The sequence below is a fragment of the Pongo pygmaeus genome, chromosome 12, assembly GCF_028885625.2.
Source record: "Pongo pygmaeus isolate AG05252 chromosome 12, NHGRI_mPonPyg2-v2.0_pri, whole genome shotgun sequence".
Taxonomy (NCBI): domain Eukaryota; kingdom Metazoa; phylum Chordata; class Mammalia; order Primates; family Hominidae; genus Pongo; species Pongo pygmaeus.
In genome coordinates, this window is record NC_072385.2 from 27,357,651 (window position 1) to 27,380,625 (window position 22,975).

The 22,975-nt window shown below is 45.8% G+C and overlaps 1 protein-coding gene across 5 annotated transcripts in view; it reads right to left on the minus strand.

Annotated features, from left to right (window-relative positions):
* Positions 1-8,907: 8,907 nt before the first annotated feature.
* TMEM131 (transmembrane protein 131) overlaps positions 8,908-22,975 on the minus strand; it is a 241,713-nt gene continuing 227,645 nt past the window's right edge. For 4 of the 5 annotated variants that reach the window (XM_054474140.2, XM_054474142.2, XM_054474143.2 and 1 more), the window contains 8 exons: positions 19,062-19,186; positions 18,698-18,847; positions 14,629-14,794; positions 13,386-13,507; positions 13,186-13,282; positions 12,240-12,337; positions 11,480-11,640; positions 8,908-9,958 (listed from right to left, as the gene is read on the minus strand). In XM_054474140.2, the coding sequence (XP_054330115.1) occupies positions 9,674-9,958; positions 11,480-11,640; positions 12,240-12,337; positions 13,186-13,282; positions 13,386-13,507; positions 14,629-14,794; positions 18,698-18,847; positions 19,062-19,186 (1,204 nt within the window). In that variant the 3' untranslated portion in view covers positions 8,908-9,673. The remainder of the gene's footprint in view (positions 9,959-11,479; positions 11,641-12,239; positions 12,338-13,185; positions 13,283-13,385; positions 13,508-14,628; positions 14,795-18,697; positions 18,848-19,061; positions 19,187-22,975) is intronic. The other variant, XM_054474141.2, reaches the window with a different exon arrangement.

Genomic DNA, 22,975 nt, shown 5'->3' on the forward strand with positions numbered 1-22,975 from the left:
TCGGAACACTGACCCCTTTCCTTTGGAGTCTGTTTCCCAGATGGCTAAAACAGTCTTTTAAATGAGATTCTTTTTTTTTTTTTTTTTTCTTTTATTATTATTATTATTATACTTTAGGTTTTATGGTACATGTGCACAATGTGCAGGTAAGTTACATATGTATACATGTGCCATGCTGGTGCGCTGCACCCACCAACTCGTCATCTAGCATTAGGTATATCTCCCAATGCTATCCCTCCCCCCTCCCCCCAACCCACAACAGTCCCCAGAGTGTGATGTTCCCCTTCCTGTGTCCATGTGTTCTCATTGTTCAATTCCCACCTATGAGTGAGAATATGCGGTGTTTGGTTTTTTGTTCTTGCGATAGTTTACTGAGAATGATGATTTCCAATTTCATCCATGTCCCTACAAAGGACGTGAACTCATCATTTTTTATGGCTGCATAGTATTCCATGGTGTATATGTGCCACATTTTCTTAATCCAGTCTATCATTGTTGGACATTTGGGTTGGTTCCAAGTCTTTGCTATTGTGAATAATTCGGCAATAAACATACGTGTGCATGTGTCTTTATAGCAGCATGATTTATAGTCCTTTGGGTATATACCCAGTAATGGGATGGCTGGGTCGAATGGAATTTCTAGTTCTAGATCCCTGAGGAATCGCCACACTGACTTCCACAAGGGTTGAACTAGTTTACAGTCCCACCAACAGTGTAAAAGTGTTCCTATTTCTCCACATCCTCTCCAGCACCTGTTGTTTCCTGACTTTTTAATGATTGCCATTCTAACTGGTGTGAGATGGTATCTCATTGTGGTTTTGATTTGCATTTCTCTGATAGCCAGTGATGGTGAGCATTTTTTCATGTGTTTTTTGGCTGCATCAATGTCTTCTTTTGAGAAGTGTCTGTTCATGTCCTTTGCCCACTTTTTGATGGGGTTGTTTGTTTTTTTCTTGTAAATTTGTTGGAGTTCATTGTAGATTCTGGATATTAGCCCTTTGTCAGATGAGTAGGTTGCGAAAATTTTCTCCCATTTTGTAGGTTGCCTGTTCACTCTGATGGTAGTTTCTTTTGCTGTGCAGAAGCTCTTGAGTTTAATTAGATCCCATTTGTCAATTTTGGCTTTTGTTGCCATTGCTTTTGGTGTTTTAGACATGAAGTCCTTGCCCATGCCTATGTCCTGAATGGTAATGCCTAGGTTTTCTTCTAGGGTTTTTATGGTTTTAGGTCTAACATTTAAGTCTTTAATCCATCTTGAATTGATTTTTGTATAAGGTGTAAGGAAGGGATCCAGTTTCAGCTTTCTACATATGGCTAGCCAGTTTTCCCAGCACCATTTATTAAATAGGGAATCCTTTCCCCATTTCTTGTTTTTGTCAGGTTTGTCAAAGATCAGATACTTGTAGATATGTGGCATTATTTCTGACGGCTCTGTTCTGTTCCATTGATCTATATCTCTGTTTTGGTACCAGTACCATGCTGTTTTGGTTACTGTAGCCTTGTAGTATAGTTTGAAGTCAGGTAGTGTGATGCCTCCAGCTTTGTTCTTTTGGCTTAGGATTGACTTGGCGATGCGGGCTCTTTTTTGGTTCCATATGAACTTTAAAGTAGTTTTTTCCAATTCTGTGAAGAAAGTCATTGGTAGTTTGATGGGGATGGCATTGAATCTGTAAATTACCTTGGGAAGGATGGCCATTTTCATGATATTGATTCTTCCTACCCATGAGCATGGAATGTTCTTCCATTTGTTTGTATCCTCTTTTATTTCCTTGAGCAGTGGTTTGTAGTTCTCCTTGAAGAGGTCTTTCACATCCCTTGTAAGTTGGATTCCTAGGTATTTTATTCTCTTTGAAGCAATTGTGAATGGGAGTTCACTCATGATTTGGCTCTCTGTTTGTCTGTTATTGATGTATAAGAATGCTTGTGATTTTTGCACATTGATTTTGTATCCTGAGACTTTGCTGAAGTTGCTTATCAGCTTAAGGAGATTTTGGGCTGAGACAATGGGGTTTTCTAGATATACTATCATGTCATCTGCAAACAGGGACAATTTGACTTCCTCTTTTCCTAATTGAATACCCTTGATTTCCTTCTCCTGCCTAATTGCCCTGGCCAGAACTTCCAACACTATGTTGAATAGAAGTGGTGAGAGAGGGCATCCCTGTCTTGTGCCAGTTTTCAAAGGGAATGCTTCCAGTTTTTGCCCATTCAGTATGATATTGGCTGTGGGTTTGTCATAAATAGCTCTTATTATTTTGAGATACGTCCCATCAATTCCTAATTTATTGAGAGTTTTTAGCATGAAGGGTTGTTGAATTTTGTCAAAGGCCTTTTCTGCATCTATTGAGATAATGTGGTTTTTGTCTTTCGTTCTGTTTATATGCTGGATTACATTTATTGATTTGCGTATATTGAACCAGCCTTGCATCCCAGGGATGAAGCCCACTTGATCATGGTGGATAAGCTTTTTGATGTGCTGCTGGATTCGATTTGCCAGTATTTTATTGAGGATTTTTGCATCAATGTTCATCAAGGATATTGGTCTAAAATTCTCTTTTTTTGTTGTGTCTCTGCCAGGCTTTGGTATCAGGATGATGCTGGCCTCATAAAATGAGTTAGGGAGGATTCCCTCTTTTTCTATTGATTGGAATAGTTTCAGAAGGAATGGTACCAGCTCCTCCTTGTACCTCTGGTAGAATTCGGCTGTGAATCCATCTGGACCTGGACTTTTTTTGGTTGGTAAGCTATTGATTATTGCCCCAATTTCAGCTCCTGTTATTGGTCTATTCAGAGATTCAACTTCTTCCTGGTTTAGTCTTGGGAGGGTGTATGTGTTGAGGAATTTATCCATTTCTTCTAGATTTTCTAGTTTATTTGCATAGAGGTGTTTGTAATATTCTCTGATGGTAGTTTGTATTTCTGTGGGATCGGTGGTGATATCCCCTTTATCATTTTTTATTGCATCTATTTGATTCTTCTCTCTTTTTTTCTTTATTAATCTTGCTAGCGGTCTATCAATTTTGTTGATCCTTTCAAAAAACCAGCTCCTGGATTCATTTATTTTTTGAAGGGTTTTTTGTGTCTCTATTTCCTTCAGTTCTGCTCTGATTTTAGTTATTTCTTGCCTTCTGCTAGCTTTTGAATGTGTTTGCTCTTGCTTTTCTAGTTCTTTTAATTGTGATGTTAGGGTGTCAATTTTGGATCTTTCCTGCTTTCTCTTGTGGGCATTTAGTGCTATAAATTTCCCTCTACACACTGCTTTGAATGCATCCCAGAGATTCTGGTATGTTGTGTCTTGGTTCTCGTTGGTTTCAAAGAACATCTTTATTTCTGCCTTCATTTCGTTATGTACCCAGTAGTCATTCAGGAGCAGGTTGTTCAGTTTCCACGTAGTTGAGCGGTTTTGAGTGAGATTCTTAATCCTGAGTTCTAGCTTGATTGCACTGTGATCTGAGAGACAGTTTGTTACAATTTCTGTTCTTTTACATTTATTGAGGAGAGCTTTACTTCCAAGTATATGGTCAATTTTGGAATAGGTGTGGTGTGGTGCTGAAAAAAATGTATATTCTGTTGATTTGGGGTGGAGAATTCTGTAGATGTCTATTAGGTCTGCTTGGTGCAGAGCTGAGTTCAATTCCTGGGTATCCTTGTTGACTTTCTGTCTCGTTGGTCTGTCTAATGTTGATAGTGGGGTGTTAAAGTCTCCCATTATTAATGTGTGGGAGTCTAAGTCTCTTTGTAGGTCACTCAGGACTTGCTTTATGAATCTGGGTGCTCCTGTATTGGGTGCATATATATTTAGGATAGTTAGCTCTTCTTGTTGAATTAATCCCTTTACCATTATGTAATGGCCTTCTTTGTCTCTTTTGATCTTTGTTGGTTTAAAGTCTGTTTTATCAGAGACTAGGATTGCAACCCCTGCCTTTTTTTGTTTTCCATTTGCTTGGTAGATCTTCCTCCATCCTTTTATTTTGAGCCTATGTGTGTCTCTGCACGTGAGATGGGTTTCCTGAATACAGCACACTGATGGGTCTTGAGTCTTTATCCAGTTTGCCAGTCTGTGTCTTTTAATTGGAGCATTTAGTCCATTTACATTTAAAGTTAATATTGTTATGTGTGAATTTGATCCTGTCATTATGATGTTAGCTGGATATTTTTCTCGTTAGTTGATGCAGTCTCTTCCTAGTCTCGATGTTCTTTACATTTCGGTATGATTTTGCAGTGGCTGGTACCGGTTGTGCCTTTCCATGTTTAGCGCTTCCTTCAGGAGCTCTTTTAGGGCAGGCCTGGTGGTGACAAAATCTCTCAGCATTTGCTTGTCTGTAAAGTATTTTATTTCTCCTTCACTTATGAAGCTTAGTTTGGCAGGATATGAAATTCTGGGTTGAAAATTCTTTTCTTTAAGAATGTTGAATATTGGTCCCCACTCTCTTCTGGCTTGTAGGGTTTCTGCCGAGAGATCCGCTGTTAGTCTGATGGGCTTCCCTTTGATGGTAACCCGACCTTTCTCTCTGGCTGCCCTTAACATTTTTTCCTTCATTTCAACTTTGGTGAATCTGACAATTATGTGTCTTGGAGTTGCTCTTCTCGAGGAGTATCTTTGTGGCGTTCTCTGTATTTCCTGAATCTGAATGTTGGCCTGCCTTGCTAGATTGGGGAAGTTCTCCTGGATAATATCCTGCAGAGTGTTTTCCAACTTGGTTCCATTCTCCCCGTCACTTTCAGGTACACCAATCAGACGTAGATTTGGTCTTTTCACATAGTCCCACATTTCTTGGAGGCTTTGCTCGTTTCTTTTTATTCTTTTTTCTCTAAACTTCCCTTCTCGCTTCATTTCATTCATTTCATCTTCCAGGGCTGATACCCTTTCTTCCATTTGATCGCATCGGCTCCTGAGGCTTCTGCATTCTTCACGTAGTTCTCGAGCCTTGGTTTTCAGCTCCATCAGCTCCTTTAAGCACTTCTCTGTATTGGTTATTCTAGTTATACATTCTTCTAAATTTTTTTCAAAGTTTTCAACTTCTTTGCCTTTGGTTTGAATATCCTCCCGTAGCTCGGAGTAATTTGATCGTCTGAAGCCTTCTTCTCTCAGCTCGTCAAAGTCATTCTCCGTCCAGCTTTGTTCCGTTGCTGGTGAGGAACTGCGTTCCTTTGGAGGAGGAGAGGTACTCTGGTTTTTAGAGTTTCCAGTTTTTCTGCTCTGTTTTTTCCCCATCTTTGTGGTTTTATCTACTTTTGGTCTTTGATGATGGTGATGTACAGATGGGTTTTTGGTGTGGATGTCCTTTCTGTTAGTTTTCCTTCTAACAGACAGAACCCTCAGCTGCAGGTCTGTTGGAGTACCTGTCCGGCCGTGTGAGGTGTCAGTCTGCCCCTGCTGGGGGGTGCCTCCCAGTTAGGCTGCTCGGGGGTCAGGGGTCAGGGACCCACTTGAGGAGGCAGTCAGCCCGTTCTCAGATCTCCAGCTGCGTGCTGGGAGAACCACTGCTCTCCTCACAGCTGTCAGACAGGGACATTTAAGTCTGCAGAGGTTACTGCTGTCTTTTTGTTTGTCTGTGTCCTGCCCCCAGAGGTGGAGCCTACAGAGGCAGGCAGGCCTCCTTGAGCTGTGGTGGGCTCCACCCAGTTCAAGCTTCCGGGCTGCTTTGTTTACCTAAGGGAGCCTGGGCAATGGCGGGCGCCCCTCCCCCAGCCTCGCTGCCGACTTGCTGTTTGATCTCAGACTGCTGTGCTAGCAATCAGCGAGACTCCGTGGGCGTAGGACCCTCTGAGCCAGGTGCGGGCTATACTCTCCTGGGGCACCGTTTCCTAAGCCCGTCGGAAAAGCACAGTATTCGGGTGGGAGTGGCCCAATTTTCCAGGTGCCGTCTGTCACCCCTGGAAAGGGAACTCCCTGACCCCTTGCGCTTCCCGAGTGAGGCAATGCCTCGCCCCTGCTTCGGCTGGCGCACGGTGCGCTCACCCACTGACCTGTGCCCACTGTCTGGCACTCCCTAGTGAGATGAACACGGTACCTCAGATGGAAATGCAGAAATCACCCGTCTTCTGCGTCGCTCGCGCTGGGAGCTGTAGACCGGAGCTGTTCCTATTCGGCCATCTTGGCTCCTCCCCCCTTAAATGAGATTCTGATCCTTTACATTATTTCAGGTTGTCATGAAAAATCCAAATTCTAGTTTCACTCCTTTGATATGCAGTTTAGGTAAAAAACATTTAAAAAAGATTATACCTTTGTTTATACATATTTATATAAACATGTAAGATACCTGGGCGTAGCAGCTCACGTTTGTAATCCCAGCACTTTGGGAGGCTGAGGCAGGAGGATCACTTGCGCTCAGGAGTTTGAGACCAGAGGGGGCAATGAAGCAAGACCTCGTCCCTATAAAAAACAAAAAATAAAAAATAAAAAAAAAAATTAGCCAGATGTGGTGGTCCGTGTCTGTTGTCCCAGCTACCTGGGAGACTGAGGTGGGAGAGCTGCTTGGGCCTGGAAGTTCAGGGCTGCAGTGAGCCTATGATTGTGCCACTGCACTTCAGCCTGGGCGACAGAGCAAGACCCTGTCTCAAAATAAATAAAGACATCCATTATCATTTCATGTAATTATATACAACCTGTAATTTTAAGTTTAACCTTGGCCTAGTACAAAGCGACTATCATGCCAACAAGTGTTCACTGTAAACAGACTGAGTTGTGTCAAATCTTCAGATTTGGTGGATATGTTGCCACTCAAATACCTACCCTTAGAGTAATTATTTGGAAAGCACAAGTAACAGAAGAGACCCTTGTTTGTATCTTCTCCCAAGTACACAGTGTTTCTCTTAGGCCTGCTGGTGAGGCTCATAGGGTGAAATTAGAACTTAAAAAAGGAGTTTGGTGTGGGCGGCGGGGGGTCTCAGGTGAGTGTTCTGATGAAGCAAGTTTAGAATCGATTCCTGAGATACTCTTTGTGAGGAAAAGTCTGCCAATACAGTTTTTTTCTTATCTTTTGAGATGGAGTCTTGCTCTGTCTGTCTCCAGGCTGGAGTGCAGTGGTATGATCTTGGCTCACTGCAACCTCCGCCTCCTAGGTTCAAGTAATTCTCCTGCCTCAGCCTCCTGAGTAGCTGGGATTACAGGTGTGCAGCACCACCCCCAGCTAATTTTTGTATTTTTAGTAGAGACGGGATTTCACCATGTTGGCCAGGGTAGTCTAGAACACCTGACCTCAGTTGATCTGCCCACCTCGGCCTCCCAAGGTGCTGGGACTACAGGTGTGAGCCCCCGCGCCCAGCCCAGTTTTTCTTTGGTTTAAGTGAGGGTTTATATGAAGCTCACCTGTATGCAGAGCTTTACACCTCATTATCTGCTTTGGTGTAGAAAGAGAATCCCAAGACTTGAATTTGTCCTGATCGTGCAAGTGCACGTAGGAAACCCTGCTGCTAACATTGTACAAGGCCTGATGTCAGCCTACACACCACAGCTCTGGTTGCACAGGAAATCTGGTGTCCCCGAGGGACAAATCACAGGTTGCAAAAACAATGAGACTTGTTCTACTGAGCTTTGGTATAAAGCAGAGAAAAAGGTCAGATTCACAATCACGCCAAATAACATTTTGACTAAATCACTCCCATCTCCATGGGGATGGATTTGATTTCATGATGTAACTAGCCTCCAACAGAACACTTATGTGCAGCATCTCCTAGTTACCTAGCAAAGCCTGGCTTTAACACAGACTGGAAACAAGACAATGAGAAAAGCAAGCTGGAACAGGCAAGATTAAACCAACTGATGCGTTGTGGCATACTGAGACTCGCCTCGTGTCTGTGTGAACTCAACAGGGACCGTGGAGGAGTTGAAAGTCTTAAAATTGGAAAAGGGTCAACACACTTCTAGTTAAAAGAAAAAAATAAAATTTAGACGTGTAGCCTTTACTACTGCACCTTACAGGCTTGGCTAAGTCATTTCCAGTCTGTACCGAGGCTCCGTTTCCAGCAGCCCCAGCTGGTATTTCCACATGGCACCCTGTGTGACTGCCACCTGTAGCTCCATTCCTCAGTATCACACAGGTTGCTTTCCATCCAGCCTGGCTTTGGGGTATAGCTGTATCAGCTGGTAAACTGCTGAAGCATTTCAACACCAGTGGGTAAATAGGTGTTTCTAGTACTCCCAGCCCCTGTGCCATAGCCCAAGGCATCCCCCATTGTCTCCAAGCCACCGTTTAGAAATCAAAGGAGCAAAGGGGCACTGCACACTGTGTTGCTGCTGGTGAGCTCCCACAGGTGGCCCCCAGAGCCCTCCCCCAGGCCGCCCCTGAGTCCCTGCTGTCTTCCTTCCGTGCCCCGCTTCTCTCCTTTTCTGTCTTCCTCTCATCACACAACTTCCTCAGACTGAAGGCTGGTAAAGGTTGGCCAGTGTTAGAACATGCAGTGGTGAGCTGGACACAGACTGTTCCTGAGAATGGTGACTGTGACCAGAAGGAAGGCAGCACAGTGGGTGCGATGTGAATCTGCAGTCAGCCTGACCTGGGGCCTCTGAGCCAGCACTGCCCAGCCAGCTTCCTCAAGTATAATGGAGTAACCCAACATATCCCAAAGTGTTAGCCAGGTACCTGACAGAGTCAGTATTCAATAAATGGTAGCAATTACTGCTTTTTATGAGGCCTTTTAGGATAGTGGCAGAGGGAAAATGCTTACTGGATGAATCCAAACAAACAGGCTTTCAAGTCGTTTTCGATCAAGGACCCTCCACGATTGCCAGGGGAACACACAGAACTCCCTTAGACTGTAGGAAGTTCCAGCAACGAGAAAGCAAACCCCGTCTTAACCTGTCAGCTCCACAGAGTAAGGCAAGGATAAGGTGGTTTACTCTGGTGTGAGAAAATCCTAATAAATACACCTTGTGTGTAAAAAAACCACAAAACAAGTCAAGGCTTTTGAAAAAAGCATCATTTATTTCAAAGTACAACACAAAGTTGTATTTTTAAGAAATACACATTCAATCTTGTATCTCAAGACTTGGCTATGTGCATTTCAGTTCATCTTTAAAATAAGTTCAGGTATACAAATGTTACATACCTCAAGTACAAACAGCACAGAAAATGCATATGGTCTCAACTGAATGTTTTTACATTCATTCACTGTTCTTAAGTTGACTTACACTTCTGTAATCTGCTTTGAAACCAAGACAGCCTTACTTTAAAAAAATACTCTGTATTTTCAGCACAAAGTCCTCATACAGTTTTAAAATTAGATCTTGGTACATAATATTGAGAAATTATTAAAAACCAAACTTGGTAATTTAACAAAATTGTCACATGCCAGGACTTCTGAATCAACTCAAATTATTTCCTTAGCTGTAATGTCAAATCTGTGTTCATACAGATAAATAAAGCATGGGGAAGACAGGTGGTGAAAACGCAGTAACGGGAAAGGTTCTCAGATGTACAGGTCTTATTAGAGTTTGTGGCTGAGTCGAGACTTTTCTCTAAAAGCACAACAGCAAATCCCATGTTATCATAATTGCAAGAAAGATCTGAAAGAAGCGAGTGGTCTGAGCCTGCCCTGCTGGGGTCTGTTTTGCAAAGATGAGGAGGGTGGGGAGGGGGAGCTGCAGTAAGAGCCTTAAAAAGATGTCTCAGAAACTGGCACATCATGATCTAGACAAGGGCCCACTATGTTTGTTCATTTTTTGCTTAATTTAATTCTCGTGAGGAAAGTGCGAATTAGACCAAGGGTCTGAGCTTCTTCTTCCAATCGTGGGGCTCCATATCCGCCACGGGTTGTAGGTCTGTCCCAAGTCGTCAGCTGGACTGGAGGTGGAGGGAGCGTGAGGAGCAGGGGAGTTTTCTGTGCCCATGAGGCCGATGCTTGCCAGCGTGTTTGCTGGAGTGGTGAAGGGAAGGGCGCTGCTAAGGTTGCTGGACCAAATGGAGCTGCTGAATGGAGTGGTGGACCACAGGCCGCTGGTGTTACCGAGGACCGACTGTGACAAAACAAAGTGTCCAGCACTGAGCCCGGCGGGCAGAGGGTCAAGTGGGTAAGGGCTAAGGGGGTAAGGCTACAGAAAAGATGAGGCTGGGGCACACGTTCCTCTTACTTTGTTTACTTTAGAACAAATGTTATATATATATATGTATTTGAGCAGATGGTTCTGATTTTTGGAGACAGGGTCGTGCTCCATCACTCAGGCTGGAGTGCACTGGTGTGATCATGCCTCACTGCAGCCTCAAACTCCTGGGCTCAAGTAATCTTCCCACCTCAGCCTCCCAAAGTGCTGGGATTACAGGCATTAGCCACCATGCCAGCTGGTTGTGACATTTTAAAAAAGACAGCCCGTGGACCAAATCCAGCTCTGTCTACTTTTGTAAAGACAGTTGTATTGGAACACAGCTGCGCCCATCAGCCTGTGCACTGCTATGGCAGCAGTGAAGCACGGCTTTCAGAGCCTCAAATAGTTATTATCTGACTCTTCATAGAAAGTTTGCTGACTCCCACTTTGGGAGGCCGAGGTGGGCGGATCACGAGGTCAGGAGATCGAGACCATCCTGGCTAACACGGTGAAAACCCATCTCTACTAAAAATACAAAAAATTAGCTGGGTGTGGTGGCAGGCACCTGTAGTCCCAGCTACTCGGGAGGCTGAGGCAGGAGAATGGCGTGAACCCAGGAGGCGGAGCTTGTAGTGAGCCAAGATCGCGCCACTGCACTCTCCAGCCTGGGCAACAGAGCAAGACTCCGTCTCAAAAAAAAAAAAAAAGAAAGTTTGCTGACTTCTCTTTTAAAGAGTGGTTAAGGTGGTTTTAAAACAGAAGGCTGAATAATTACCATGAAGACAACCTTTGGAATCTGTAAAGTTGAAATATCTATTACGAAACCTTGCATGTTTAGTTTCTCTGAGAACAAAGAGGCAAACACAGTGGGGTCATATTTTTCTGTCATAATTTTGTGGAAGCCAAAACCACTAATTATTTTCCTTGGCAAGAATACTCTTTTGGAGCATGATCTTTGCAGAAGACTTTAGCCAAGAAGCAAACAAATGCACTCTTGAAAATCTAAGCTAAGAGACAGGTGCTTCTCAGCAACAAAGTAAATGCAGTATCTAGCTTGCTCCTGGGTGCCCAGTGGCTGTATTGCACAGATGCCGAAGGCTTCCCTCAACCATCTGAACCTGCCACAGGCCTATGGTCACCCTTGTGGTCCATTTACAGGTTGGGAAGAGGCAGAAAATGCCCTTGATCTATTAGGAGGGACTCCAGAGACCAACCCCATAGCTGTTCGGTTGTTCTTCCTAAAACTTCCTGATTGTAATGGCTCTGAAGAACATCGATCGGTCATTTTGACAGAATATGAAGACAAAGCAATGGAGACAATAAGAGTACTAACCCACCCCTCTGAGGCTGCTGTTTGTTGTTTATAACTATGTCAGTGCCATCCATGTCACAGCAATGGGAGATGGCGAGTGAGTGGGCCAGGGCCAGGCCCTGGCCCCAGCCCCAAGTACTCACTGTGGCTGTGTGGGTCGGGGAGCCAGAACTGGCTGGCCAGGAAGGACTGGGATCTGTCGCTGGCGAGTCCCAAAGGTATGAAGGGCCACTGTTAAACTCGTTCCAGCTCCTCTGTGAGGCCTGATTGCACGATCGAGATAATCCGAGTTTGCTGAAAACTTCTGGAAATAAAGCAACAGTCATCAAGTCCATATTTGGTTTTGCCATGATCAGTACGGCATATGGGGCTTCACTCAACGGCATACCTCCCACCACTGCTCCTGGAGCCACCACACCCACTTCACCAGCCCCACCACAGCCCAGAGGAAGTAGGGTCAGGAATGTCCTCCAGAACTCAAACGCATAGTGCACGAGCTGATATGCCACTGATGACATCCAAATGCAAACATTCCCCACTCTCACATGATAGCTAATGCGAAGCTTCCATGGTGATCTCTAGTTCTGGATAGCAAGAAGAGGACCCCTGGCATGCTCAGGGGTCCCATTTCAGAACAGAACCCTTCTGTGAAGCCCTTCAATAGCCACCATGGAACTCACACCAACTGGTGCGCGCACACCGTGTCGAGCCTGGTCCACTGCCCCTTTGGGTTGCTGGTGTGGGTGAGGGAGGAGGAGGGGAGGGGACCCTTCCCAGGGAGCTTCCTGCGGGGCCTCTTCCACAGTGCTGCTGTGCTGTGTTCGCCAACACACAAAACCACACCTCCTCTCCCTTCCTCTGTCCACAGGCTTATTAGTTACACATCTAGTGTTAAACACTCACCACCAGTTAGATTAAAAGAGTTTCCAAAGGCGGAGAACGAATTGAGGGGAGTGAAGTCAGGGCTGCTTGGGTTGCTGACGGGACTCCACAAACCCGAGCTAAATGTTACAAGAGGAAAACGCAACACACAAAAATGTATGGTGGTTAGTGCAAACGGATCCATAGTGCACAGCTTCACAAACAGGAGACACTGCTTCAACTAGGGGTACTCAAATATTAAAAACAAAGACAAAAGAAAGAGCTGAACAATGGCTGCTTACCACAAGGGTTGAATCGGAGGGAGCCCCAGAGCTCCGGATGCCCTATCACTAGCTTACAGCCCGGTTCAAAGCAAGTGTTTTGCAGAGAAACAGACATTTTTTTCCTTCTGTTTGCTTTTTGGTACTGGAAGATTTATTTAAAAACTATTTCAAATCTAGGACTCATTTCCTATTAGTGCAAAGTAGGTAAATTGGAGCTCTATTGTTGCTTATCTGGAAAAGTCAACCAAGGTGACTGCTACAGGCCACCAAACCCGCTGCATAAAAAACAAGCCTGGCTCAAGAAAGATGCGTGGTCAATGATTTACTATAAATTGGCTAGTATTTGCTCCAGATTTCCCCCCTCCCAAGTCACTTTTGCTCTTCTATTTTTAATGATCAGATCGCATCTTACCACAGACCAGGAGATGGAGGAGAGTGAAAACAGGTGTAACATGTGTGCCTGCTGGGCTGAGACAGGCATGGGGGCCCCCTTTCTCTATCTGGACCCCCTGGGGAAGGCACCGCAGCCGGCTTTCTGCTTCCACCCAGCAGACATGATTTCTTAGAGGCACTTGACCACTTCTGACAAATGCCTCCTTGTAAATTAGGGGAAGAATGCCCCGAAACCCGTTTATGGATAAAAGGTGCTAGCCCGACCTGAGAAGCCTTCCGTCTTTCTAGCAGTTAGTGGCGGCCTACCGTACCTGTCCAAGCCATCGCTGTCAACAGGAGCATGTGAAATGCCAAGGCTGCTGGAGAAACCTGTTTTGTTTGAAGAAACTTTAGCAAAGCCATTCCCACCTGTAACAATGGACGCTCAATCAATGGAAGGCACATTAGGACAGAGGTTATTCCACCAGGCCTGGCGCCTGGCGTGGCAGGTCTCTGAAGCAAAGCCACTGACCTGGGCTCTTGTCATAGCCAGCCGTAACTGCAGCAAAAGTGGGGTTGCCGTTCTTGCCCGGGAGCGAGGCTGCCTTTGTCAACTTGTGTTTGCTTCCATTTGGCTGCTTTATTTTAGGGTCACTTGAAAAAGAAGCAGAGAGAGAACTCATTCCTCATCAGCAGTGCCCTGTCTCGGGGAGGTGTGGGGCTGGCAGGACTGAGCCCTGAGTGGGCTTCTCTGCAGCGGGGCAGCTCACAGAGCATCGCTCAGCCTCATGTCACATGCTCTGGGGCCTCAGACCGCTTAATCAGATAAGAGATAGAGGGCTTTCTGGAGAAAGGTAAGAAAACAAAAGATCACTATGAAAGAGACCAGGGCAGGGATCACAATTTAGGGACTGGCAGAGGCTTCGATCACACTTTTGTGAAGAACGCTAGAGAGCCACTTGGCAGGAAATGCAGAGGGCAGGCCCCGACACTGGGAAGGGCTGGGCCTCAGGGAGTCTCCTTCCCTGCCAGGACACGGTGAGGTGCTCCTGTGGCAAGGCCCGTAAGCCGAGTGGCTCCCCCAGCCTCAGTGGTTACTGCCTCTTGGGCAACGGGGGTGAGGACCTGACCACAGGCTGGCCGGTGATGCGATGCACAGAAACCCACGCCACGGTGAGGCATACGGTGAGAGTGCCATCCGTGACCATCAGGCTTGCGCTACACTGTGGCAGGCGGACACGAGTGAGGCTCTGTGCCTCGGAGAACAGCATGGTTCCTGCATCCTGTCTGTGTGGTCAGGAGGCTGCCCTCCCGGCTGCACACATCCCCTACTGCAGCACCTCACCCAGCACAACAGTCTCGGACCAGATCCTGCCCTTCTAAGTCCTAAGCCAAATTGTCCAAAGGCCAAAATTAGTGTCACATAAACCCATATTCCCAACTCACAGGAATCCCCTTTAGGTCTTCATGTAAGGATTAGTAAATGTTCATTGGCTCAATGAGAATATCGCTCTAGTGAGTTAAATGGTGCATTTCTCGGTCCACGGGTGGTAAGAATGAATGGATTAGAATGGGAACCAGGTTACTGTTGGAGCTGGGCACAGCAGCAGGAAGCGGGGGTGGACCCCAGGTAAAAGGGCCCACACAAGCCGGCAGCCATCAGAAGTAACACCAGACAGTGGTCTGTGGCCGCTAAGTGTTTCCATTTAAAGGGTGTGACATCGGGTTTTAGGCACATTTCAAGCTGAGGACCTGAAAGGAAGCAGCAGGCCTACCTGCTGGAGCTGCTGTTGACGATGCTGCTGTAGCTGCCCCGGGCCACAAAGGGGCAGGGCGCAGCCGGGGGAGACGGGGAGGCAGGTGTCGGTGAGGTCTGGCGTTGTTTTAAGAAAATGTCTGCGTTGAGGGTTTGCAGAGAAAGTTTATAAAGACTATCAGTAGCTGGAAATTAAAAACAAAAGGGCTCGTTAGTGTGGTGTTTTGATTAGCACTCTTCCAAATCACTTTGAATGTTCTCTAAGACTACTATGCATAATCAAGCCCTTCTACAAAGAAAACAAACGAAAGCTCTTAGATGTGTTCTGTTTAACAGGTTTTAAAGAAAGCAGCCACATCTCTCTGCACTCAGGAATTTGAGAGGAGCGAGAGCGTGCCCTGTCCCTGCTGTGTTGTGTGGCAACAGTCAATGCCTTCACTTCTTCCACCTCAGGTAGGGGAGGAGGGTCTTCCACATCCTCCAGGGGTGGACAGCTGAGGCCGCTGCCTGGGGACCTGGAAAGTCCTGTGCCTACACGCAGGTTTACAGCTGTGGGAGGTGCAGTGTTCCGGGCTGAATCCCCAAGTTCAGTAAAGCCTCTCCATTGGCGTGACTGGGATGTGCAGCTCTGATCCCTATTAAGCTCCAAGTATATTCCTGTGCCCTTTAAGGTAATGTCTACATAGCTGTTTTAAAAATCTGAAACAGGCTGGGCACAGTGGCTCGGACCTGTAACCTCAGCACTTTGGGAGGCTGAGGTGGGAGGCTTGAGCCAGGAGTTTGAGGCTGCAGTGAGCTATAATCACATCGTTGCACTCCAGCCTGACCCCGTCTCTAAAATTAAAACAAAAAATTTCAGTCATAAAATAACATTCTCTACTCAGTAAATGGAAATATGTATACCTTTTATCAGAAAAATGTGTCATTTTGTACATCTGTTGTGTGCAACTTGGTGCTGCTGTAGCTACTGCAAGAAGGTGAGGGCAGAGCTTGGCCCTGTGAATTCCCATCACCAGAGGGCACCATCCCCAGCCCAGGCCTGGCCAGCTCGCTACCTGGGCGGCCCCTCCTGCCTTGTGAGATTTGTGTACCCTGAGTACCCCCCGTTCCACTTCTCCCGTCCCCTCACTGCCACATTGCAGCCGCTCTGTCTGCTGCCTCTTGCTTCCCTGGTCACACCCTGTAGCACAAGCTGCTTCTCCCCCACCCCCAGGGCTCAGGGCTCAAGGCTCCCCATGTCTTGGCTAGGTCAAGGCTCCAGCATGGCCCTGCCGAGCAAAGCAGCCTTCCCTTGGAAGCCTGTGCTCTCCACTCCCCCATCCTCAAGGCTGCCTGCTACCTCCTCTCTCACCTTCCCCAGTGCTGCCGGTACTGGTGCCAGACTCCCGGTCCTGTCTCCCACCCGCCCGCTCTCACCCCTTGATGACATGGGCCCCTCCTTGCTGGCTCTGTGGATCTGCTGACCTGATGTCCACACTCAGGATGTGTCTCACACTGCTCTCCCGTATGAGCCCTGCTCGAATCTCTGTCCCCCTCACGCTCCTCTGAGGCCTCCCATCTGACACCACGTCTACACTGTCGGCTTGCTATTTGTACAACTGTCCTGACCCTTCCCGAGCCACCTTCTCTGGCCTCGCTCCGCCCCTGCAGTGACTTGTCCCCTCAGGCAGTGCCCACACTTGGAGCAGGCTGTGCTCCGTTTTGTGTGCGCTCGATCCTCCTGAGGTGCCTGTCCTGGGGAAAGGTGCGGGCAGCTCCTGTGGGTGGAATGTGTTTCACAGGGCCCAGTGCTGCAGATGCTCCCAAGACAGTGATGATGAAATGAAACAGGAAAAGCAAAGGGAAGTTAGCAAAAGCCCCTACGGAACAGTGCTTGAGGTAGGAGTGAAGGGGAGACTCAGAACAGTACAGGAGCTGCAATTAGAGAACGTTTTGATTCAAATATTATTAAAATTTTCCTTTGCGGCTTCTGATTTGCTTTTCCTTTTAATAACCCTTTGTATTTTTTGCCTTTTTAAATCATGAAATTATTCAAGGAGCATTTTCTCTGCAACTCATATGGTACAGATGGTAAAGGGCACCATGCTAAGGGGTGCTACTTGGGATGGAGAGATCTTTACACAGAGGCTGCACAACTCCCCCAGTGGCTACTACCACATGCTGGCTGCAGAGTCTTGGGTGGGACCAACGCTTTCACCCCAAGGAACTGCACTAAGCTTGGCACTGCTAACAGCGCTCGCAGAACTTCAGGTCTAAGCAAGACGAAACACCAAGGGAGGTGAAGGGATAAAAGGGGATGAGAAAGCTGGGGCAGAGCAGGAAGGTAAAAGTGATGGAGAGCATGTGGGACCGACTCTTCTGGGTTTCCTTCACCCATATTCTCTATCGAGTGGAGCTCTGCTGGAACATTTTAGTAAAGTTGGCAGTGAGGGCAGAGAGGTCACAGGGCTTAGAACCAGTGTAAGGGATTGCTTGGCTAGAAAAACACAAAAGGACTGCACAGACGTGGGCTGAGGAGACAAGCTCTGCATCTCTTCCCCCAGTGCACACTGTGGAGCTCTGCCTTGAGGCGCCATGCTCAGATGCACCAGCTGGCCTCTGCGGAAGAGCCAGGCAGGAAACTGAGGCATGCGGCACTAGGCCCTTCACAGTTCCTCCTCCAGAGGGCTGGCCTGCCATTTCCCACATTCTTGCCCCGAGAAGTGGCACCAAAATCTCCTGCCTGGGGTTGGGTCCTGTCATCCTTTCCCCTCCACACAGAGGGAGTGATGTCAACATGTGGCTCAGATGCCACCAGGTGGGGATGCTACCAGCCAGTTTGTGGCTGTGTCTGGCTGTTGCCTGCTCTCCCGGCAGCATGATTCTGCATGCTTGTGTCATTACGTCACCAGCACAGCTCATGTCACCTCACTGGGCCTCAGAACACCCCTGTGAAACTGGCTCCAGGGGCTGTGTTCTGTTGCTGAAAGTGGCATCTGTTTAATGGGGAACTGCCTAAATCGTGGAGTGTTAAGCCAAGAGCCAATGGCCAGCAGAAACCTCAGGGGGCGCTAGGAAGCAGAAGCATCCCACTTGGTCACCTGGACCACCCACGGTCTTCTTCAAGATTTGTTGAGTGAAGGATTTAGGATTGTATCTCACCCCTGGCAAAAAGTAGTAGTAAAAGGTGCCAGAAAGTCTCATGGCAAATAGGGCTACAGGATGTATCTCAGAGAGCATCTCTTTCCAGGATGTATCTACATATTCCGGCGAAAGCGTGGATGCCCTACCCGAGCCTCCAGGCTCTCTGCCCTCATTCAGCCCAGTAAGCCTGCCCTTCGTCCAACTCCTTTCACCTTCAATGACCTGACTGTTGCTCAAACCTGACTGCATCTCTGGTCTTCCTCACTTGCCCTCTGGTACACTCCAACACAGTGGTGAGTGTGGACCAATCAGTCCTAAGGCCAGGACCTCTCTTGATCCCAAATCCCTGCTGTCAGCCCCTCCCTTTTCTGGTCTCTGTTGCCCCCTATTTCAGGTCAAGTGTCTGTAGGGTGAGGATTTCTATTTTGGTTGATTGTGCCTACTGTTTTGATTTACTGCAGGCCAAACTGGAGAAACAAGGTCAAGGTAGTGAGAAAAATAATGAAACCTTTGTGTAGGTTGCTTATGTAAAAAGACGTGGGTAAAGTTGAGAGGAAATGGAATTCTTACAAAAACAATTACACTATAAATGAGGAACTCATCAGGTAAAGGATTGCTGAGTCAATGCTTTTATAAGGCAAAAAATTCTTTAGAAGATTAACCACTCCAAACAGACCATTCCATTTTGCACATGGACAGTGGTGTGCTAGTATACCAGCTCCCTGAAAAAAAAAAGCCCTGATGTGAATTGCTGAATGAGTCCCCTGATGTAAATAATCTTACCAGGACTGATTTCAACCTACAGCAGTTTAGCCACTGATGAGGCTAGTTAACAATGGGCTCTTAGCTGGCAAAGCACTGCCAATGGGTATTTTAAAGCAACATGCCCCTGAAGAGTTCCATGCCCAGAGTGGGGTGGATTGTGGGTAAGTGGAGCCCTGTGGTTTCTAAACCACTATACTTACAGCTGCCGGGTTTGTGAACTGGAACGGAATCCCACTCCGGTGGAGGAGAGTCTTTTTCACCCTCTGAGCTACTGGTGTTGCCTAATTCTTGACTATTCGGGAGGAATTTTGCTAGGGCAGGTGGTCTGTTATCCACTAACTTACTTGTACCTGCACAAAAATCAGAAAAGAACATGGTTAATGGAGAATAATTTCCTTCTTTCAGGTCTATTTCAATGAACCTTCTAATGAGGACAAGAACACAGCCTTAGCCTTGCATGACTAATAACTACTGACTGCTTACTGATAATGCACAATAATTGTTAATACAGTGCACTATGAAAAGATCCATAAGACATGATCATAGAGAACAAGATGACAATACCTTTTGTTTTCTGGGCATTTCGTGATTTGGATCCACTTGTCATTGCAGTTGGAAGAGGAATCTTGCTTGGGAGATTTCTACGTTGCTTACTTTCCAAAGGGGGAGTATATGGTAGTTCTAATGAACTGAAAGACAATCATGGATAGAAAATACAAATTTATTCCTTTGGAGGATGGAAGTCATTAAGATTGTAATTCTTCTACAATACAACTGCATGCAGGAAGCTAATGTGGCTTCCTGGGGTGTTATCTACCCTTGGTCCTAACTCAGGACTGGCTGCATGCCCAACACTGTAGCTAAGACTGCCCAGCAGACACTCAGCACTTGCAGACTATTCTGAGTGCTGACAATGAACTGAGGTCCATTATTTAATAATACATAACGGGAGGGAGGATCTATCTCAGATAAGGCATAGAAAGAAAGCCCTTAGCACCAACTTGCTGCTCAGGGCTGGAAGTGCAGTCATTCTGCCTTTGAGTGAGTCTCTCCCAGCATCTAGACCACCACCAGTGGGATTCCTGAACATGAAGATTTTGAAAGATCTCAGATCTATAACATTAGAGGCTCCACTATTTAAAACTGAACAAATTTTTCTCATAGAAATTATGAGGTGACCCAGAGCTAAGTTCCTGGTTACTACAAGGGAGTGGGCTAGGATGAATTTTCTTCCTTATTCTTGAACTCAGGGTTAATCTTAAGCAAAAAATTTAAATATATTTTTTATTGATTTATTTAGAGTGACATGCTTTCTGAAAGATTTTCAGGTAAGCGTAAGATAATAAGCATGTATAAATATATCTTAAGTTTCCAAAGCTCAATAAGTGAGATAGGAAAACCTGCTGGGAGACAGCAGCTGGAAAGAATGAATCTCTGAGAGAAATGAACTGGGTAGCTGGCCCATGGAAGACAGCATTGTGAGTGGAATACCTATATGGGCTACAAAGGCATTCTTTATGAAGCCACATCTCTAATGCCCACCAAGACCATGTCTGGGACTGGGAGGACCTCCGGAAGGAGCTCAGCTAATCTGGTCCAAGAAGGACCTTTTCCAGCAAAGGCTGAGATGCAGCTCAGAGAGCCCAGTGGCCCCTTTGGAGAAATCTTCCAAGAATCCTCAGGGATCTCCACAGAGCTCCTGGTGACAGCTGTCAGTTCAGGGCTGAGCTGATAGCTAGCTTTTCATTACAAATCTACAAAGTCTACACAGACGGTGTAAAATGGATGCATCGCCGGCATTTTCCACGTTTCCGTGTTGCTCCCAACCCTCAAGTGTGTGATGCTACTCAGGACTCCCAGCCCCATCCTCCAAGTTCTTCATGCACCACGTTGCCTTCTGTCCTCCCAGCCCACATGATACAGTGCATTTCAGCTAGGCTCTGGGTCAGAGGCAATCTGCTGTGCTCATTCACAGGAGATTTCAAAGGTGAGAAGAGTTCCAACTTTCCAGATCTAACGGCACCATAACACCCTCGTTCCCCAACGTCCTCAATGTAAAGTGTGAGCTCATAAATAAACAAATACGTTTAAGAAGGCTATTTACAAACATTTTATAAGGTAGTAGGGTCAAAGGACATTTCCTTTTCATTCTTTTGTTTTGTTGTATTTCACAAGTTTTCCATAATAAGTAGGTATTATATCTGGAATTAGTAAGAGAGCAAACCAAAAGCCAAAGGGTTTCCGTTAGCCGAAATAAGTAGAATTTTAGGTAGGATAACAAACTGAAGTGAAAAATCCACTGTTTATGGGCCAGATGATGAATGCTACATTATAAAATCTTTTGTATCTCTTCTACTTCTGACTGACAGGGTTATTTAAAAACCCCATCTTCTAAAAAAACCTCAAAGGCTCCCATAGTAGACACCAGTCCTCTGGTGGTGGAGATGGTGTGGGTGTGATCTATTTTTAAGTGTGCGTGGGTAGCTATTTATACAAAACTAAATTCTGTGCCACTGTAAAAGTAATTGGTTTTTAAGAAGAAAGGTGCCAGACAACTCCTGTTATTTTTGCTGATTCATACTTTCCTAAATTAAGCCAGATGATCTCTATCAAGAATCCTTTTTTAAGGCTTCTGAATAAAATGGGTAACGGCCAACTTAATTGAAGCGATTCTTTTTATTTATTTTTTTGAGACAGTCTCACTCTGTCACCCAGGCTGGAGTGCAGTGGCACAATCTTGGCTCACTGTAACCTCTGCCTCTCAGGCTCAAGCAATTCTCCTGCCTCAGCCTCCTGAGTAGCTGGGATTACAGGTGTGTGCCACCATGCTTGGTTAATTTTTGTATTTTTAACAGGAATGGGGTTTCACGATGTTGGCGAGGCTGGTCTCGAAGTCCTGACCTCTGGTGATCTGCCGTCCTTGGCCTCCCAAAGTGCTGGGATTACAGTGGGATTACAGGTGTGAGCCACCGTGCCCAGACTGAAGTGATTCTTTTTAAAAAGGAAAAACAGAAAGGTGGTTCAGATGCCAGACTTTATTTATTTATTTACTGACAGGGTCTCAGTCTAGAGTGCAGTGGTGCAATCATGGCTCTCTGCAGTCTCTAACTCCTGGGCTCAAGCAATCCTCCTGCCTCAGCCTCCCTAGTAGTTGGGACTACAGGTGTGTGCCATCACACCTGGCTAATTTAAAAGAAAAAATTTTTGTAAGATAAGGTCTTGCTATATTGTCCAGGCTGATTTTGAACTCCTGGGCTCAAGCAATCCTCCTGCCTTGACCTCCCAAAGTGCTGAGATTATAGATGTGAGCTACCACACCTGGCTTATTTTTATAATATACTTTCCTCCATTTTTTAATAATAATGTTTTTCTTTTTCTTAATATTCTGAGATTTCGTATTCTTTTTATTTTTGCTTTTCACAAGGTTACACCTGACTCAAGCCTGGCCTATTTTTATTCCTGTAATACACAGTACACATCTCTGTCTGGGGAGGAGAGAGGCAGAGCTGAGGACACAGCTAGGGACGTGACCAGCTGTGGAACAGGGTTTTCTCAGTGCTGACAGGTCTGGGGCTGGCGTGTGCAGTGTCGTGTTCACGGCCCTTGGTCCTGAGTTGAGCGTGTTATTTAAGCAGATTTTTACAGATAATATGATTAATCTACTTCTTTTGCTAATTTTAGATTATTACATTTATGTAAACATATACTGTTGATAAACAAATAGAAAAACAAAAGGATCAGTGAATACTCAGGGTCCTAAACCAGGGATGCCTTGGGCCCTTCCTGGTTCTGCAGAAACCTTCAGTGCCTGAGATCTGATTCCCATTCCTTGGCATCTCTGCCATAGACTACAGTCTTCCGGAGGTCTGTAGGCCCATTTCTATGTTGCCACAGCTGGAAAACACAGTTAGATCAGATTTCTGTTGCTGCAGCCCCACGCTCCTATTTCCTAGCAAGTGATTTTTTTTGAGGTCAACTCTTGGGAGTGTGGATGGATGGGGCTGAGCCACTCCTCTGGCTTTATCACCTCTTATAAAGCTTCCAAAAGAAAGCCATGATATATGCCTTATTAATGACATATCTTATTAAAAGATGTGTACCTGTCCTTCAGATATGTGGGGTTACATATTAACACACTAAAAGGTGACAGGAATTTCAGGAATCACTAAAGCTAGGACTGGCTGTGATTCTGAGTGACAGTGTTTGACATTTACTATCAGAATGCAGTGGAGTCAGAAAATGGCTCTGTTCAGAAAGCCAACCTTCTCCAGTTATTAAAAAAAAGTCTTTATTTGATTAAATGATTGATGAAGTAATAAATTCTGACTCTCAATACTTTCATCCTCGAGTTCAGAAAAACATCAGTGAGTTTAAAGAGATCAGATAAAGGAGGATAGAAGAAAGGTTGCATATAGATTTCTCCAGTTACAAAAGACAGTTTCAAATAGATTTCTCCAGTTACAAAAGACAGTTTCAAG